The sequence below is a fragment of the Caretta caretta genome, chromosome 23 (genome assembly GCF_965140235.1).
Source record: "Caretta caretta isolate rCarCar2 chromosome 23, rCarCar1.hap1, whole genome shotgun sequence".
Lineage (NCBI taxonomy): Eukaryota > Metazoa > Chordata > Testudines > Cheloniidae > Caretta > Caretta caretta.
Genome location: NC_134228.1, coordinates 11,828,561 through 11,846,695, shown reverse-complemented (window position 1 = coordinate 11,846,695; position 18,135 = coordinate 11,828,561). Strand labels below are relative to the sequence as shown.

General features: G+C 66.5%; 1 protein-coding gene across 14 annotated transcripts in view; it reads left to right on the top strand.

The window, feature by feature from the left end:
- The window catches only part of LOC125627924 (myosin-14), a 54,981-nt gene that overhangs the window by 28,467 nt on the left and 8,379 nt on the right, over nt 1-18,135 (top strand). For 7 of the 14 annotated variants that reach the window (XM_075122379.1, XM_075122368.1, XM_075122369.1 and 4 more), the window contains 21 exons: nt 123-191; nt 828-1,021; nt 2,783-2,904; nt 4,189-4,258; nt 4,617-4,777; nt 5,108-5,216; nt 5,757-5,888; nt 6,562-6,768; nt 7,393-7,530; nt 8,994-9,117; nt 9,295-9,466; nt 9,864-10,076; nt 11,265-11,409; nt 12,441-12,647; nt 13,416-13,520; nt 13,989-14,141; nt 15,370-15,618; nt 15,931-16,143; nt 17,054-17,266; nt 17,341-17,502; nt 17,854-17,982. In XM_075122379.1, the coding sequence (XP_074978480.1) occupies nt 123-191; nt 828-1,021; nt 2,783-2,904; nt 4,189-4,258; nt 4,617-4,777; nt 5,108-5,216; nt 5,757-5,888; nt 6,562-6,768; nt 7,393-7,530; nt 8,994-9,117; nt 9,295-9,466; nt 9,864-10,076; nt 11,265-11,409; nt 12,441-12,647; nt 13,416-13,520; nt 13,989-14,141; nt 15,370-15,618; nt 15,931-16,143; nt 17,054-17,266; nt 17,341-17,502; nt 17,854-17,982 (3,287 nt within the window). The remainder of the gene's footprint in view (nt 1-122; nt 192-827; nt 1,022-2,782; nt 2,905-4,188; nt 4,259-4,616; nt 4,778-5,107; nt 5,217-5,756; nt 5,889-6,561; nt 6,769-7,392; nt 7,531-8,993; nt 9,118-9,294; nt 9,467-9,863; nt 10,077-11,264; nt 11,410-12,440; nt 12,648-13,415; nt 13,521-13,988; nt 14,142-15,369; nt 15,619-15,930; nt 16,144-17,053; nt 17,267-17,340; nt 17,503-17,853; nt 17,983-18,135) is intronic. The other 7 variants (XM_075122375.1, XM_075122373.1, XM_075122374.1 and 4 more) reach the window with 2 other exon arrangements.

Here is an 18,135-nt window from a genome sequence, read left to right as displayed (position 1 = left end):
GTCCTTGATTTCTCTGTCCATCCGTCTGTCCTTGATCTCTCTCTCTGTCTGTCTGTCTAACCCTCCCCACCCGGCCCCCCTCATACCCCCCTCCCCTCTGCCCCCGGCATCGGCCTCTCCAGAGATCGGGAACATCCAGAAGGTTTATTTCTTTGACAGCTACGCCGGGGTGTCCCCAAGCCAAGGTGAAAGTACGTCCACATTCTGCCTCCCATCACCCCCCCAGCCTGGGCTGCCCACCATTACCCCCCCAGCTCACCCCTCCTCACATCACACCCCCAGCCTGGGCTACCCCCCATCACATCTTCCAGCTCGTCCCCCTCACATCACCCGCCCCCCCCACAGCCTGGGCTGCCCCCCCGCTAAGATTGCTGAGCCCCGGGGCAGATCCCGGCCTAGCTGCAATGGCTAAGCACTGGGGGGGGGAGCGGGGGTCAGGAGCCCATCTAGCCAGGCCCCCCCTCCCACCAAGTAGTGGTCCCCCCAGCTGGCCCTTTGTCAGGTCAGCGGGCGGCCTTGGGGCGGGGGGGAAATAAGGACCGTTCCTCCATCACCCCTTGGCTCATCCGTCTGCATCCTCCATCCATTCAGGGCCCTATGCCAGCTACAGCAGGGGGCGCTGTCAGGCGCTGGCATGTGGGGGGTTTCCACACTACTCCAGCCCACCTCTCCCATCAGGGGACGCTGTGGGGTCTGGCTGTGTGGGGGGCTCCTCGCTACCCCAGCTCCCAGCCCCACCTTTCCCATCAGGGGACGCTGTGGGGCGCAGGGCAGGGGCTCGGGGAATGGGAGGGGGCTCCCGGCTGACCCCGCCCCCTCACCCACAGTGGACCGCATCGTGGGCCTGGACCAGGTGAGCGGCATGGGGGACGTGGCTTTCGGGGCCTCCTACAAGACCAAGAAGGGGATGTTCCGCACCGTGGGCCAGCTCTACAAGGAGTCGTTGGCCAAGCTCATGGCCACCCTACGCAACACCAACCCCAACTTTGTGCGCTGCATCATCCCCAACCACGAGAAGAGGGTGAGCCATCGGGCCCTGGCGCCAACTGGGCATGCGAGGGGGCACAAGGGGAAGGGCCAGTTGCCCCGCCAGGGTGGGGTGTGGCACTTGTGGGGAATGGCGGTGGGAGCAAGGGGGCTGAATCGGGCAAGCGGGAGCATGGGGCCTGCCGTGCGAGAGCAAGGGGGAGTGTGCAAAGCTGTGTGAGCGGCATTGTTCATGCAGGGGAGTGAGAATGGCTGTGTGAGAGTGAGTGGGAATGTGCACAATCGTGCGAGGGCCATAGTGCATGTGGGGAAGTGTGACTCGCTGTGCGACAGTGAGTGTGCAAAACTGTGCAAGAGCAGTCAGCGCATGGGGAAGTATGAACTGAGTTTGAGTGTGAGGTCTGTGTGTGTGCAAAGCTGGGTGAGCACCATTGTCCCTGCAGGTCAGACTGAATAGCTGTGTGAGAGCAAGTGTGAGTGCAAAATTGTGCAAGTGTCACAGTGCATGTGGGGAAATGTGAACCACTGTGCGAGAGCAAATGTGAGTGTGCACAAGTGGCATCATTCCTAGAGGGTAGCGTGATCTGCCATTCAATAGCAAGTGTGTGTGCAAAACAGTATGAGTGTCATTGTTCATGTAGGGGAGTGTGAATGGCCATGCAGGTGTGAGTGTGCAAAATGCTGTGAGTGCCAATTTCATGCACAGAGTGTGACTGGCTGTGTTAGAGTGAGTGTGAGCACAAAATCGTGCAGTCGCCATTGTGCATGTGGGGAAATGTGAACTGGGGTGAGAGCACTAATGTGAGTGTGCAAAAGTGGCATTGCTCATGTGTGGCAGTGCACACTACCATGTAAGACAGAGTGGGAGTGTGGAAAACCATGCAAGCACTGTCGGCATGTGGGGAAGTGTGATCCATCATGTGAGAGCAAATGTGGAAAACTGGGTGAGCTCGAGTGTCTCTGCAGGGGAGGGCAAATGGCTGGTGCAAGAGCAAGTGTGCATGCACAATTGTGCAAGTGCCGTTGTGTGTGCTGGGAAATGTGAATCTCTGTGACATCATCCATGCTGGGCAGTGTGAGTGTGCAAAGCCTTGTGAACACCATCAGCGTAGGCGGAAGTGTGAACAGCCAAGGGAGAATGAGTGTGCAAAACAGTGCAAGCACCATTGTTCATGTGTGAAGTGTGAATGACTGTGCAAAAACAATTGTGTGCAAAAATTGTGCAAGTACTTTCAATGTGGGGAGAAGCGTGAAGTGCTTGTGACATGAAGTGTGAGTGCAAAACGGTGCAAGCACCATCAACGTCCGAGGAAGCGTGTGCTGTGGTGAAAGCGAGCGAGTGTGCACACACATGAAGGTGCTCGTGCCCTTGATGGGCGTGCACCACTCCCCATGTGTCCTCCTGTGCATCCGCACACGAGTGAAGGAGCGTGTGTCCCTGGGAGAGTCAATGTCAGCCGTTGTGCACAAGGGAGGGCATGCGAGGGTGAGCTGGCGAAGGGCCTTCTGGAGGGCTGGCACCAGCGTGCCGTGGAAGTGTGAAGGGACAAGGGCCAGCAAGCGTGAGCATGGCCGAGGGCTCGTAGTGCCAGCCTGGGGTGCCAGCAAACGAGCATGTCCCGGGCAGGCGGGCAGCTGCCCTGCTTGGTGCACACAGCTGCAGCCTGCATTGGCGCGGTGCCCCTGGGTGGCAGAGGGGCAGCGTGTGGGTGCCGGGAGCCCTGGCGTGCCAGCCCCGGTGTGCTGCACGAATGCCCCCCCCCGCTTCCCTGGGCTCTGACGCTCCCTCCCGCAGGCCGGGAAGCTGGAGCCCCACCTGGTGCTGGACCAGCTGCGCTGCAACGGGGTGCTGGAGGGCATCCGCATCTGCCGCCAGGGCTTCCCCAACCGCATCATCTTCCAGGAGTTCCGCCAGAGGTACCCCCGGGCCCATCTGCCCCCGGATCCCGCCTCCCGCGGCCGCCCCGGGCCCATCCGCCCCGGGATCCCGCCTCCCGCGGCCGCCCCGGGCCCATCCGCCCCGGGATCCCGCCTCCCGCGGCCGCCCCGGGCCCATCCGCCCCGGGATCCCGCCTCCCGCGGCCGCCCCGGGCCCATCCGCCCCGGGATCCCGCCTCCCGCGGCCGCCCCGGGCCCATCTGCCCCGGGATCCCGCCTCCCGCGGCCGCCCCGGGCCCATCTGCCCCGGGATCCCGCCTCCCGCGGCCGCCCCGGGCCCATCCGCCCCGGGATCCCGCCTCCCGCGGCCGCCCCGGGCCCATCCGCCCCGGGATCCCGCCTCCCGCGGCCGCCCCGGGCCCATCTGCCCCGGGATCCCGCCTCCCGCGGCCGCCCCGGGCCCATCTGCCCCGGGATCCCGCCTCCCGCGGCCGCCCCGGGCCCATCTGCCCCAGGATCCCGCCTCCCGCGGCCGCCCCGGGCCCATCTGCCCCGGGATCCCGCCTCCTGCGTCTGGTTCCCCGGGCCCATCTGCCCCGGGATCCCGCCTCCCGCGGCCGCCCCGGGCCCATCTGCCCCGGGATCCCGCCTCCCGCGGCCGCCCCGGGCCCATCTGCCCCGGGATCCCGCCTCCCGCGGCCGCCCCGGGCCCATCCGCCCCGGGATCCCGCCTCCCGCGGCCGCCCCGGGCCCATCCGCCCCCGGATCCCGCCTCCCGCGGCCGCCCCGGGCCCATCCGCCCCGGGATCCCGCCTCCCGCGGCCGCCCCGGGCCCATCCGCCCCGGGATCCCGCCTCCCGCGGCCGCCCCGGGCCCATCCGCCCCGGGATCCCGCCTCCCGCGGCCGCCCCGGGCCCATCCGCCCCGGGATCCCGCCTCCCGCGGCCGCCCCGGGCCCATCCGCCCCGGGATCCCGCCTCCCGCGGCCGCCCCGGGCCCATCTGCCCCGGGATCCCGCCTCCCGCGGCCGCCCCGGGCCCATCTGCCCCGGGATCCCGCCTCCCCCGGCCGCCCCGGGCCCGTCCGCCCCGGGATCCCGCCTCCCGCGGCCGCCCCGGGCCCATCTGCCCCGGGATCCCGCCTCCCGCGTCCGCCCCTGGCCCATCTGCCCCGGGATCCCGCCTCCCGCGTCTGCCCCAGGATCCCGCATCCCGCGTCTGGTTCCCCGGGCCCATCTACCCCGGTGTCCCGCCGGTTGCTCTGGACGGGTGTGGGGGAGGGGCTGTTTGACCCCTGACCTGTGTTCTCCCCTCCCCCCTGCAGATACGAGATCCTGACCTCCAACGCCATCCCCAAGGGCTTCATGGATGGGAAACAGGCCTGCGAGCGCATGGTATGGGGTGGGGCAGGAGGTGGGGCCAGGGGCGGGGCCTGCCCAGGGGGAGGGGCTCTGAGAGGCAGACCCCACCCGCCCTGGGGATTGGCCCCCAAGCTGGGAGCAACCCGGACTCAGCCCCATCACAGCGACCCCCTCAGCCCCCTCCCCATCCCTGACCCCCTTATCTCTCTACACCCCCCATCTACCCTTCCATTGCTCCACCCCCCTTCTTCCCCCACAAACCTCCGTCCCCACTGCCTTGAGGACTTTGCCCTGCTGGGTGGATGTCGTGTGGGGAGGACCCCGGCCGAGTAGGGGGCTCCGGCTCCCCCTCTGCTTCCCCGCTCACCCCCCGACTCTCCTCCTGCCCCAGATCAAGGCCCTGGAGCTCGACGCCAACTTGTACCGCATCGGCCAGAGCAAGATTTTCTTCCGGGCAGGGGTGCTGGCCCACCTGGAGGAGGAGCGGGACCTCAAGATCACCGACATCATCGTCTCCTTCCAGGCTGCCGCGCGTGGGTACCTGGCCCGCAAGTGAGTGCCGGGGGGGGGGAGGGGGCATGCATGCAGCTCTGGGGGGAGCGTGGAGCCAGGGCAATACCTACCACTGGGACCGACCAGGGGCCGGTGGGCGGGGCTTGGCTAGGTGTGGGCGGGGCCCCACTTCTCAGGGTTGTGAAGGGAAAGGTCGTGGCTCCCAGCCCCCCCCCCGCTCTAACCACTAGCCCCCACTCCCCGCCCAGAGCCGGGCAGAGGAGCCAGGCGTCCGGGCTCCCAGCCCCCCCGCTCTAACCACTAGCCCCCACTCCCCGCCCAGAGCGGGGAGGGAACCCAGGCGTCCGGGCTGACAGGCTGCCCCCGCAGGGCGTTCACGAAGAAGCAGCAGCAGACGAGCGCCCTGCGCGTGATGCAGCGGAACTGCGCCGCCTACCTCAGACTGCGCCACTGGCAATGGTGGCGTCTCTTCACCAAGGTGCCGGGCTGGGGGGTAACGCGTGTGGGAGGGGCCCTGAGTTTGTACTGGCTGGGGGAGGCTGCAGGCCCCGGGGAGGCGGGGGTGGGGATGTCGGGGTGTGGGTGGGGATGCAGGCCCTGGGGAGGCGGGGGTGGGGATGTCGGGGTGGGGACGCAGGCCTCGGGGAGGCGGGGGTGGGGATGTCGGGGGAGGGGTGGGGTGGGGACGCAGGCCCTGGGGAGGCGGGGGTGGGGATGTCGGGGGTGGGGTGGGGTGGGGACGCAGGCCCTGGGGAGGCGGGGGTGGGGATGTGGAGGGGGGCACAGGCCCCGGGGAGGCGGGGGTGGGGATGTCGGGAGGGGAGGGGGGCACAGGCCCCGGGGAGGCGGGGGTGGGGATGTCGGGAGGGGGTGGGGGCGCAGGCCCCGGGGAGGCAGGGGTGGGGGAGATCTGGTCTCAGGAGCCAGGCTGGAGGCAGGGAGCTGGGATCCAAGGTCAGGGGTCAGGGTGTGTGCATGGGGGGGGATCTGGAGTCACCCCCATTGACCCTCCCCGCAGGTGAAGCCACTTCTGCAGGTGACGCGGCAGGACGAGGTGATGCAGGCCAAGGCCGTGGAGCTGCAGAAGGTGCAGGATCAACACGTGAAAACCCAGAGCGAGCTCAGGGAGCTGGAGAGCAAATACCAGCAGGTGAGGGGGAGCGAGGGACCCAGAAAAGGCCCCGATTCCCACCCCATACTGCCCTCCTGGAGCTGGGGAGAGAACCCAGGAGTCCTGGCTCTGAGCCCCCCACCACTCCAACCACTAGACCCCACTCCCGTCCTGGAGCTGGGGAGAAAACCCAGGCGTCCTGGCTGCCAGTCCCCCCTGTTCTAACCACTAGCCCCCACTCCACTCTAGGAGCTGAGGATGGAACCCAGGAGTCCTGGCTCCCAGCCCACTAACCCCCACTCCCCTCCCAGAGCCAGGGAGAGAACCCAGGAGTCCTGGCTCCGAGCTCCTCCCTGCTCTAAGCACTAGACCCCACTCTCCTCTGGGAGCTGAGGATGGAACCCAGGAGTCCTGGCTTCCAGCCCCACTGCCCCCCCCCCTTCACCTCTGGGAGCTGTGGATGGAACCCAGGAGTCCTGGCTCCCAGCCCACTAACCCCCACTCCACTCCCAGAGCCGGGGAGAGAACCCAGGAGTCCTGGCTCTGAGCTCCTTCCTGCTCTAAGCACTAGACCCCACTCCCCTCTGGGAGCTGAGGATGGAACCCAGGAGTCCTGGTTTCCAGCCCCACTGCCCCCCCTCCTCCCCTGGGAGCTGAGGATGGAACCCAGGAGTCCTGGCTCCCAGCGCACTAGCCCCTCCGTGCCCCGCAGCTGGCGGAGGAGAAGACGATCCTGGCGGAGCAGCTGCAGGCGGAGACGGAGCTGTTCGCCGAGGCGGAGGAGCTGCGGGCGCGCCTGGCCACCAAGAAGCAGGAGCTGGAGGAGATCCTGCAGGAGCTGGAGGGGCGGGTGGAGGAGGAGGAGGAGCGATGCCAGCAGCTGCACAACGACAAGAAGAAGATGCAGCAGCATGTGCAGGTACCAGGGGATGCGGGGGGGGGACCCCTGGCGGTGGCATGACCCGAGGGGCACAGCCCAGCTGGCGGGGGGCTGGGCCACCACCTGGGGCTTGGCTGGCATCCCACGTTCTCTCCCAGAGCCAGGAGAGAACCCAGGAGTCCTCTAGGACACACTACCCTCTCGGAGCTGAGGAGAGAACCCAGGAGTCCTGGCTCCCAGCCCCCCTGCTCTAACCTCTAGGACACACTACCCTCTCGGAGCTGGGGAGAGAACCCAGGAGTCCTGGCTCCCAGCCTCCCTGCTCTAACCTCTAGGACACACTACCCTCTCGGAGCTGGGGAGAGAACCCAGGAGTCCTGGCTCTCAGCCCTCCTGCTCTAATTACTAGGCCCTGCTCCACTCCCAGAGCTGAGATCGGGAAGGGGGCCCTGTGGGGCTGTTCTGGGACTGATGCCTCTCTCCCCGGGCTGGCTTGGGAGGGTGCAGCCCGGCGGCCCCCACTGCCAGCCAGCCCCACACCCCACGACCCTCCACGGGTGCCCACATCCTGAGCCCCACCGGTGGTCATCCCCTGACCCCTGCCGGTGCCCATGCCCTAAGCCCTGACGACGACCAGCCCCCTGACCCCCCGCTGTCCCCCAGGACCTGGAGGAGCAGCTGGAGGAGGAGGAGGCGGCTCGGCAGAAGCTGCAGCTGGAGAAGGTAACCACGGAGGCCAAGCTGAAGAAGATGGAGGAGGATTTGCTGCTGCTGGAGGACCAGAACTCCAAGCTGCACAAGGTGAGGGGGCCCCGGGTCATGGGCCCCGCACGCTGGGCAGGGGAGTCCAGCCCCCGCTGGCCTGTCCACCCTTCGCACCCCCTCCCTGTGAGACTCTCTGCCACCTTGCCAGCCCCCGCCCCCAGTGTTGGGTTCTTTTTGGGAGTGGGGGGAGATGCCCCTGGGTCTGTCCTAGTTTCAGTTTGGATCCTGTTCTTCCTCTTAATTGGAATGTGGTTTGAGCCCAAACTGAGATCTCAATTGTGATCCAGATGTGACTCCGGATTTTAATTGGGATATGTGGTTTTCGTGACACCTTGACTGGAATCTGAATCTGGTTCAGACTCTGGATCTTAATCTCTCACTGAATTGGAATCCGGATCTGAGTCTGGTTCTGAATTTGAATCCAAATGTATGCTAATTGTTAATCTGGATCTGAATCTCTGAATCTGAATTTTAATCTAAACCTACATGTGAATCCTAATTTAGATTTGAATCCAGGTCATGGTATTATTCTGGATCTGGATTTTAATCTCACTTTGACTCTGGATATTAATTTGACGCTGGATCTGAATTTGAACCCAAACATACGCTAAATCTTAATCTGAATTTGGATCTTAATCTCACTCCAAATCTGAATTTTAATTCAAATCTACATATGAATCTTAATCTAAATTTGAGTCCATGTCTTAATTTCACTCTGAATCTGGATCCGGTTTAGTTGCCCCCTGAATATGGCTCTTAATCTCACACTTAATCTGACTCTTGATCTGAATTTGAATCCAAACGTACTCCGGATTTTAATGCAGATCTGGATTTTAATCTCACTTTAAATCTGGACCTTGATCTGAATCATAGTGCGCTCTTGAATCTGAATTTTAATCTGCATTTTAATCTTAATCTGACCCTTAGTCACAGTTTTGATCCTAATCTGAATCATAGTCCACACCAAAATCTGATTTAAAGTCCAGAACTGGGTCTGTATCTGAATTTGAATCTAAATCTGATTTTCTGATCCTGATCTGGCACTGGGTTTGATCTGAATCTGGATCCAGATCTCATGCAGGTGCAAGATGTGAATGCAACTTTGAATCTGAATCCAAGCCTGGATGGGGATTTTACAAATCCGCATCTGACCCCTAATCTGGATACAAATCGGAATTAGAACCCAAACTCTCAACTGATTCGCAGTCCAGCTCTGAACCCAAATCTGGGATGGCTGATCTGAACCGTGATCCAGATCAGGACCTTGCCAGCTGGGGTGTGACCCAGAGCTGAAGCTGGCTCTGTGCCGAGAGCTAAATGGCTGTCAGAATCGGCGTTTCCGTAAGAATTGGGATCTGAATCCGGATCCAGCTATGAAGCGTCACCCCGAACCCGCCCGCGCCCTAGCTGGAGTCCATCCCCGTTCCTGTCCTGGCAGGGAGGTTGGTGGGAGCGGGTGGGTCCCCGCCCCGGCCTCACCCCCGCCCCGTGCCCCCCAGGAGCGGAAGCTGATGGACGAGCGCCTGGCGGAGTTCAGCTTGCACGTGACGGAGGAGGAGGAGAAGGTGAAGAGCCTGTCCAAGCTGCGCAACAAATACGAGGCCGTCCTCGCCGACATGGAAGGTGAGGGGTGGGGGATGGGCCCCTGGGGACCCCAGCGTCCGACAGGCACAGGGGGTGGGAGCCCCCCGCCGGGTGCTGACCCCTGGGCGGGCTGAGCCGCGTGTTGGGGGGCGGGATGCCCTGGAGCTGAGCTGGGGGGCCGGTGTGGGGCCTCGCTGACCCCCCACCCCCCCGCAGAGCGGCTGAAGAAGGAGGAGAAGGGGCGTCAGGAGCTGGAGAAGCAGCGACGTCGGCTGGACGGGGAGACGAGCGACCTGCAGGAGCAGCTGCTGGAGCTGCAGCAGCAGCTGGAGGAGCTCCGGGCCCAGCTGGCCCGCAAGGAGGCCGAGCTGCAGGCCGCCCTGGCCAGGTGCCCCCCTGGAACCCCACCCAGAGCCCCCCTATTCCTCATCCCCCGGCTGGGTCCCCCCAGAGATCCGCGCCCAACTCCTGCCTGGGGCCCCCCGGCCCCCTCCCCTAGGATCCCTGCTCCATCCTCCCGTGGTCAGGGACCCCCGCCCTGCCCCCCCACTGGGATCCCCCTCCCGCCCTGCCCCCCCACTGGGATCCCCCTGCCACTCCTATAGCCACCGACCCCCTTCTGGGGGCCCCACCCTGGGCTAGGGATGGGAATTGCTCCCTGGCTGCCCCTCCCACGGCGCTGACCCGCTCTCCCCCGTCCCCCTGTGGCGCCCCCCTCCCCCCCCCCGGCGCTGACCCCGTCTCCCCCCTCCCCCCGCGGCGCTGACCCACTCTCTGCCCCGCAGGCTGGAGGAGGAGGCGGCCCAGAAGAACCAGGCGCTCAAGGCCCTGCGGGAGCTGCAGGCCCAGCTAACGGAGCTGCAGGAGGACATGGAGATGGAGCGGGCGGCTCGGGCCAAGGCCGAGAAGCAACGGCGGGACCTGGGCGAAGAGCTGGAGGCCCTGAAAACCGAGCTGGAGGATACGCTGGACTCCACCGCAACGCAGCAGGAGCTACGGTGCAGTGCCGCCCGCATCCCCGGGCCTGGCTCGCCTCCCCGCAGAGCCAGCCGCATCCCTGAGCACCCTCCCCGGAGCTGCCCACGTCCCCGGGCCTGGCTCGCCTCCCCCCAGAGCCAGCCGCATCCCCGCCCACCTTCCCCAGAGCCAGCCGCATCCCCGCGCACCTTCCCCAGAGCTGCCTGCGTCCCTGGGCCTGGCTCGCCTCCCCCCAGAGCCAGCCGCATCCCCGCGCACCTTCCCCAGAGCTGCCTGCGTCCCTGGGCCTGGCTCGCCTCCCCCCAGAGCCAGCTGCATCCCCGCGCACCCTCCCCAGAGTCACCTGCATCCCTGAGCCTGGCTCGCCTCCCCCCAGAGTCAGCTGCATCCCCGCGCACCCTCCCCGGAGCCACCCACGTCCCCGGGCCTGGCTCGCCTCCCCCCAGAGCCAGCTGCATCCCCACACACCTTCCCCAGAGTCACCTGCGTCCCTGAGCCTGGCTCGCCTTCCCCCAGAGCCAGCTACATCCCCACGCACCTTCCCCAGAGCCAGCCGTATCCCCGCGCACCCTCCCCGGAGCTGCATCACGTCCCCGGGCCTGGCTCGCCTCCCCCCAGAGCCAGCCGCATCACCGCGCACCCTCCCCGGAGCCGCCCGCGTCCCCGAGCCTGGCTCGCCTCCCCCCAGAGCCAGCCGCATCCCCGCGCACCCTCCCCAGAGCTGCCCGCGTCCCCTCAGAGCCAGCTGCATCCCCGTGCACCTTCCCCAGAGTCACCCCTGCGTCCCCGGGCTTAGCCTGCCTACCTCTGGGGCTGGCGTGCACCTTCCCCGGAGCCCTCCTCCCTCCCCCCAGAGCCAGCCACGTCCCTGTGTGCCTGGCCTGTCTACCCCTGGGGCTGGCTGCGTCCCTGCGCCCCGGCCTGACTCCCCACTATATCTGGCTGCCTCCCCAGGGCTGGCCCACCTCACCCCAGAGCCAGCCCCATCCCCACGCACCTAGTCCGCTTCCCCCGGGAGCTGGCCATGTCCCCACGCACCCGACCACCTCCCCCCAGAGCCAGCCGCATCCCCGTGCACCCACCCTGAGCCGGCAAAGTCCCCGGGCACCCAGCCCTCCCCACATCTCAGCACAGGGCGAGGGGTCCCTGGAGAAGTAGCCCTGCGCGCCCCATCCCCCTGGCTCGTGGCTCACTGCCGCCCCCCGCAGGTCGAAGCGGGAGCAGGAGGTGGCCGAGCTGAAGAAGGGGATGGAGGACGAGGTGAAGGTACACGAGGCGCAGGTGCTGGAGATTCGCCAGCGACACACCCATGCCCTGGAGGAGCTGTCTGAGCAGCTGGAGCAGTCCCGCCGGGTACGGGCCTGGAGGGGAAGGGTCCCCCTGCATCAGCCCCCCTACTCTCCCGGGCCCGGATCTCCGTTATGCTGGGCTCCCCCAGCCTTCCCCCATCCATCTCCCCGCAGTGCTGCCTGGGGAGAGCTCAGCGGGGTTAGCTTGGGCAGAGGCTGGGACCCAGGACTCATAGAATCATAGAATCATAGAATATAAGGGTTGGAAGGGACCCCAGAAGGTCATCTAGTCCAACCCCCTGCTCAAAGCAGGACCAATTCCCAGTTAAATCATCCCAGCCAGGGCTTTGTCAAGCCTGACCTTAAAAACCTCTAAGGAAGGAGATTCTACCACCTCCCTAGGTAACGCATTCCAGTGTTTCACCACCCTCCTAGTGAAAAAGTTTTTCCTAATATCCAACCTAAACCTCCCCCACTGCAACTTGAGACCATTACTCCTCGTTCTGTCATCTGCTACCATTGAGAACAGTCTAGAGCCATCCTCTTTGGAACCCCCTTTCAGGTAGTTGAAAGCAGCTATCAAATCCCCCCTCATTCTTCTCTTCTGCAGGCTAAACAATCCCAGTTCCCTCAGCCTCTCCTCATAACTCATGTGTTCCAGACCCCTAATCATTTTTGTTGCCCTTCGCTGGACTCTTTCCAATTTATCCACATCCTTCTTGAAGTGTGGGGCCCAAAACTGGACACAGTACTCCAGATGAGGCCTCACCAATGTCGAATAGAGGGGAACGATCACGTCCCTCGATCTGCTCGCTATGCCCCTACTTATACATCCCAAAATGCCATTGGCCTTCTTGGCAACAAGGGCACACTGCTGACTCATATCCAGCTTCTCGTCCACTGTCACCCCTAGGTCCTTTTCCGCAGAACTGCTGCCTAGCCATTCGGTCCTGGGTTCTCTCCCCAGCTCCGGAAGGGGAGTGGGGGCTAGTGGTGGGAGCAGGGGGGCAGGGGCTGGCAGCCTGGACTCCTGGGTTCTCTCAGGCTCTGCTGTGGGGCGTTAGCTCTGTGTGAGGTGGTTCTCGGCCCCCCCAGGTGAAAGGCACCCTGGAGAAGGCGAAGCAGGCGCTGGAGGGGGAGAAGGCGGAGCTGGTGCAGGAGGTGAAGGGGCTGCAGGCCGCCCGGCTGGACTCGGAGCAGCGCCGCAAGAAGCTGGAGGGGCAGGTGCAGGAGCTGCAGATCCGGGCCAGCGAGGCCGAGCGAGCCAAGGCCGAGCTTGCCGACCGCATGGGCAAGCTGCAGGTGAGACCCCACAGACCCCTGGATCAGACCCATGGATCCCGCCTCCTCCATCACCCCCAGTCCGCAAGGCCCATCTACCCCAGTATCCCACCCCCTGGATCAGATCCATGGATCCTGCTCACTCCATCTACCCTGGTATCCTGCCCCCTCCATCACCCCCCAGGCCCATCTATCTCAGTATCCCACCCCCTTCCTGCCCCCTGGATCAGACCTATGGATCCCGCCCACTCCATCTACCCCAGTATCCTGCCCCCGGATCACCCCCTCACGCCCATCTACCCTGGTGTCCCACCCCCTCCATCCCTCCCACAGGCCCATCTACCCCAGTGTCCTGCCCCCTCTCTGCCCCCTGGTTACATATACCCGTGTATCCTGCCCCCTCCATCACCCCATGGGCCCATCTACCTCAGTATCCTGCCCCTTCTGTGCCCCCTGGATCACCCCCACATGCCTATCTACCCCGGTATCCTGCCGCCTCCCTGCTCCCCTGGGCCCATCTACCCCGGTATCCTGCCCCCTCCATCACCTCCCTGGGGCCATCTACCCCAGGATCCTGCCCCATGGGTCCATATACCCCAGTATCCTGTCCCCTCCCTGACCCCTGGATCACCCCTCACCCCACGCCCATCTACGCTGGTAACCCGCCCTCTCCATCGCACCCACTGGCCCATCTACCCCGGTATCCTGCCCCCCTGGATCAGCCCTGTGGGATGACGGAGGCCATGGAGCAGGGTTGCTGAGCCCCCCGCCCCCGTCTCCCCCGGGCAGAGTGAGTTGGACAGCGTCTCGGGGGCCCTGGGCACCGCGGAGTCGAAGACGATCAAGCTCACCAAGGAGCTGGCCAGCACGGAGTCCGACCTGCAGGACGCCCAGGTAGGCCCCGGGGGGTACAGGGCTGAGCCCAGCAGGTGCCGGGTTGGGGGCAGTGGTTCGGGGTGGGGGACGGGCTCTGGGCAGCACGGGGTTACTGCAGAGGTGGGAGGGTGTGGGGTGGCGGGGAGGGGGGGAGCAGAGTGTCTGAAGAGGGGGCTGGGAACGGGGCCTGGGTGAGGGGAGCTAGGTGGGGTGGGGCCAGGGAAGCAGGGCCTGGGCAGTGTGGGGAGGGTGGTGTCTGGTAGGCACAGGGCGGCTCTTCCCCTGGGCCTGGGGGTCTGGCAGGGGACTGTGGCGGGGGTCTCTGCTCTGGGTGGGGTCTCTGCCCTGTGGTCAGGGTCGGGCTGCGGTGGGGTCTCTGACCCAGGGTTGGAGGGGGGAGGGGCCTGTGGTGGGGTCTCTGACCCGGAGTCAGGGGGGGGAGGGGCCTGCAGCAGGGTCTCTGACCCGGGGTGGCCCCCCGCACAGGAGCTGCTGCAGGAGGAGACGCGGCAGAAGCTGGCGCTGAGCTCACGGGTGCGGCAGCTGGAGGAGGAGAAGGGCGCCATGCTGGAGCAGCTGGAGGAGGAGGAGGCTGTGAAGGGCAACCTGAGCCGCCAGGTCCAGGGCCTGCAGCAGCAGGTGAGCCCGGCCTGGTGCCGCAGGGGGGTGCAGCAAGCACGGTGCTGGCTAACTGTGTGGGTGCAGTGGGAGGGTGCAGGGGATACAGTGGGTGCCAAGCGCTGGTGCAGTGAGTGCAGTGCGTGGGGCACAGTGGGTGCTATGTGAGGGGTGCCATGGGTGCAGTGTGGGGATGCAGTGGGTGCCAGATGATGACAGTGTGTGCAGTGTGGGGGATGCAGAGTGAGGGATACAGTGGGTGTGTTGTGGGGGATACAGCGTGTGAGACTGCAGTGCAGGGGATGCAGGGGATGCCAAGCATGGTGTAGTGGGTGCAGTGTGGGGGATGTAGTGTGAAGGGTACTGTGGGTGCCATGTGAGTTGTACAGTGGGCACAGTATGGTGAATGCAGTGTGGCAGGATGCAATGGGCACCAACCACTGGTGCAGTAGGTGCAGTGCAAGGGATGAGGTGAGCACCAGGTGCTGGTGCAGTGGTTGCAGTGAAGGGGGTGCAGTGGACGTAGTGTGGCAGGATGCAGGGTGCAGTGGGTGGGGAGTAGCGGGTGCAGTGTGGGGATGCAGTGAGTGCCAGGCACTGGCACAGTTGTTGGTGCCGGGTGGAGGTGCAGTGGGCGCAATGTGGGACACAGTGGGTGCCCAGCACTGGTGCAGGGGAAGCAGTGCAGGGGATGAGGTGGGCACCAAGTGCTGGTGCAATGGTTGCAGTGTGGGGGGGTGCAGTGGGCGCAGTGTGGGGATACAGTGAAGGGGGTGCAGTGGGTGCCAGGCACTGGCAGAGTGGTTGGTGCAGCCTGGAGGAGCAGTGAGTGCAGCATGGGGACATAGTGGGTGCCCAGCACTGGTGCAGTGAGCGCAGTGTGAAAGGTGCAGCGGGTGCCGTGTGGGGGGATTCAGTGGGCACCAAGACCCGGATTTAGTGGTTGCATGCAGGGGGGTGCAGTGCGTAGGGATGCAGTGCGTAGGGATGCAGTGTGGGGATGCCGTGGTTGCAAAGCACTGGTGCATTGTGCTTGGCACAGCGGGTGCAGTGTTTCCTGCCCTGGCCCCTCTTTGTTCCGTCCCTGCTGGCATCCCAGTGTCTCCCAAGGGCGAGGCCATTTGCTGGCTGGGGTGGGGTGCGTGTCCTGGGACCGGCCGGCTCCGGGGTGGGGGATTCCGGGGGCGTGTGGGGCCGGCCGGCTCCGGGGTGGGAGGCCCCGCGCCCCGGCTGACCCTGCTGCCGGCAGGTGGCGGAGGCCCGGCGGAAGCTGGAGGAGGACGCGGGCACGGCGGAGGCGCTGGAGGAGGCCCGGCGGCGGGCGGCCCGGGAGCTGGAGCTGCTGGGGCAGCGCTGGGAGGAGAAGGCGCAGGCGGCCGAGAAGCTGGAGAAGAGCCGGGCGCGGCTGCAGCAGGAGCTGGACGATGCCAGCCTGGAGCTGGGCCAGCAGCGCCAGGCCGTGGCCAACCTGGAGCGCCGGCAGAAGAAGTTCGACCAGGTGAGGGCGCTGCTCCCCACCCCTGCTCCCCCCACTGCTCCTCACTGCTCCCACCCCCACTGCTCCTCACTGCTGACCCCCCCGTTGTCCCCACCCGCCACTGCTCCCCTCCCCCATACTCCCCAGCCCTGCTTCCCCCAGCCCCCTGCAGCTGCTGCCCCCCCACTGCCTCCCTCCCCCATTCTCCTCCCACGCTGCCCCCAACCCCACCCACAAACCCTCCACTGCTACTGATCCTCCCCAACCCTGCTCCCCACACTCCGGCCCCCCAGCCTGCCCAGGCCCCCCCACGACGCTCTGGCCCCCTGGCAGATGCTGGCAGAGGAGAAGCTGGTGTCGTCGCGCCATGCGGAGGAGCGGGACCGGGCCGAGGCCGAGGCCCGGGAGAAGGAGACCAAGGTGCTGTCGCTGAGCCGGGCCCTGGAGGAGACGCTGGAGCTGCGGGAGGAGCTGGACCGGCAGAACAAGCAGCTCCGGGCCGAGCTGGATGACCTGGTCAGCTCCAAGGACGATGTCGGCAAGAACGTAAGGAGCCCCGCCCGGACGCCTGGGTTCCGCCCCCACCTCGGCGTGGGGAGGGGGGCCTGGGCTGGGAGTCAGGAGTCCTGGGTTCTCTCCCCAGCTCGGGGAGGGGTGTGGGGTATAACACAGCGGTATGTGTCCGGGAGGGCCCTGGCGCGGTGCAGCGGGGACGGTGGCGCGGTGCAGCGGGGACGGTGGCGCGGTGCAGCGGGGGCCCTGGCGCGGTGCAGCGGGGACGGTGGCGCGGTGCAGCGGGGACGGTGGCGCGGTGCAGCGGGGGCCCTGGCGCGGTGCAGCGGGGACGGTGGCGCGGTGCAGCGGGGGCGGTGCAGCGGGGGCCCTGGCGCGGTGCAGCGGGGACGGTGGCGCGGTGCAGCGGGGGCCCTGGCGCGGTGCAGCGGGGACGGTGGCGCGGTGCAGCGGGGACGGTGGCCCGGTGCAGCGGGGGCCCTTGCGTGGTGCAGCGGGGGCCCTGGCGCGGTGCAGCGGGGGCCCTGGCGCGGTGCAGCGGGGACGGTGGCGCAGTGCAGCGGGGACGGTGGCGCGGTGCAGCGGGGACGGTGGCCCGGTGCAGCGGGGACGGTGGCGCGGTGCAGCGGGGGCCCTGGCGCGGTGCAGCGGGGACGGTGGCCCGGTGCAGCGGGGACGGTGGCGCGGTGCAGCGGGGGCCCTGGCGCGGTGCAGCGGGGACGGTGGCGCGGTGCAGCGGGGGCCCTGGCGCGGTGCAGCGGGGACGGTGGCGCGGTGCAGCGGGGGCCCTGGCGCGGTGCAGCGGGGACGGTGGCGCGGTGCAGCGGGGGCCCTGGCGCGGTGCAGCGGGGGCCCTGGCGCGGTGCAGCGGGGACGGTGGCCCGGTGCAGCGGGGACGGTGGCGCGGTGCTCGCTGGGAACCCTGGTCCGCGCCCTCCTGCAGGTCCACGAGCTGGAGCGGTCGAAGCGGGTGCTGGAGCAGCAGGTGCAGGAGATGCGGGCGCAGCTGGAGGAGCTGGAGGACGAGCTGCAGGCCACGGAGGACGGGAAGCTGCGGCTGGAGGTGACCCTGCAGGCCATGAGGGCGCAGCACGAGCGGGACCTGCAGAGCCGCGACGACACCAACGACGAGAAGAAGAAGCTGCTCTCCAAGCAGGTGGGTGTGCCGGGGCCGGCAGGTTGGCGGGGGCAGGGCGGGCGCTGGCCGTGGCTGACCCCTGCCCCCCCCAGGTGCGGGACCTGGAGCAGGAGCTGGACGGCGAGCGGAAGCAGCGGGCCCAGGTGGTGGCAGCGCGGAAGAAGCTGGAGCTGGACCTGCAGGAGGTGCTGGGGCAGATCGACGCCGCCAACAAGGGGCGCGAAGAGGCCGTCAAGCAGCTCCGCAAACTGCAGGTGGGGGGCGTGGCTTGGGGTCAGGGGGAGGGGCCTGGGGGGCTGCGGGAGGGGCCTCGGGCGCCCAGCTGTGCCACGGGGGAAGCCACAAGGGGAGCAGTGCGTGTTGGGAGCTGGAGTATCCTGTTTTTCCTCCTCCTGTGTTACGGGACCCTGGTGTCCGGGCGCTCTGGGGGTGGAGCTTACCCTGTGTCATGGAACCCCGGTGTCCAGGTGCCCCAGGAGTGGGGCTTACCCTGTGTTATGGGACCCTGGCGTCCGGGCGCCCAGGAGCCGCGATTACCCTGCATTACAGGACCCCGGCATCCGGGGGGGGGAGTCTCTTGCTTGCTCTCAACCCATCCCCTGCAGGCCCACATGAAGGAGCTGTGGCGGGAGGTGGAGGAGTCGCGCACGTCCCGCGAGGAGATCTTCCAACAGTCCAGGGAGAACGAGAAGAAGCTGAAAAACTTGGAGGCGGAGCTACTTCAGCTGCAGGAGGTGAGGGGGTGGGGCTCTTTTGTTTGGAGGCGGAGCTACTGCAGGAGGAGAGGGGGTGGGGCTATTTCAATTGGGGCAGGGCTACTGCAGCTGCAGGGGGTGAGGGGGTGGGGCTCTTTCGTTTGGAGGCGGAGCTACTGCAGGAGGAGAGGG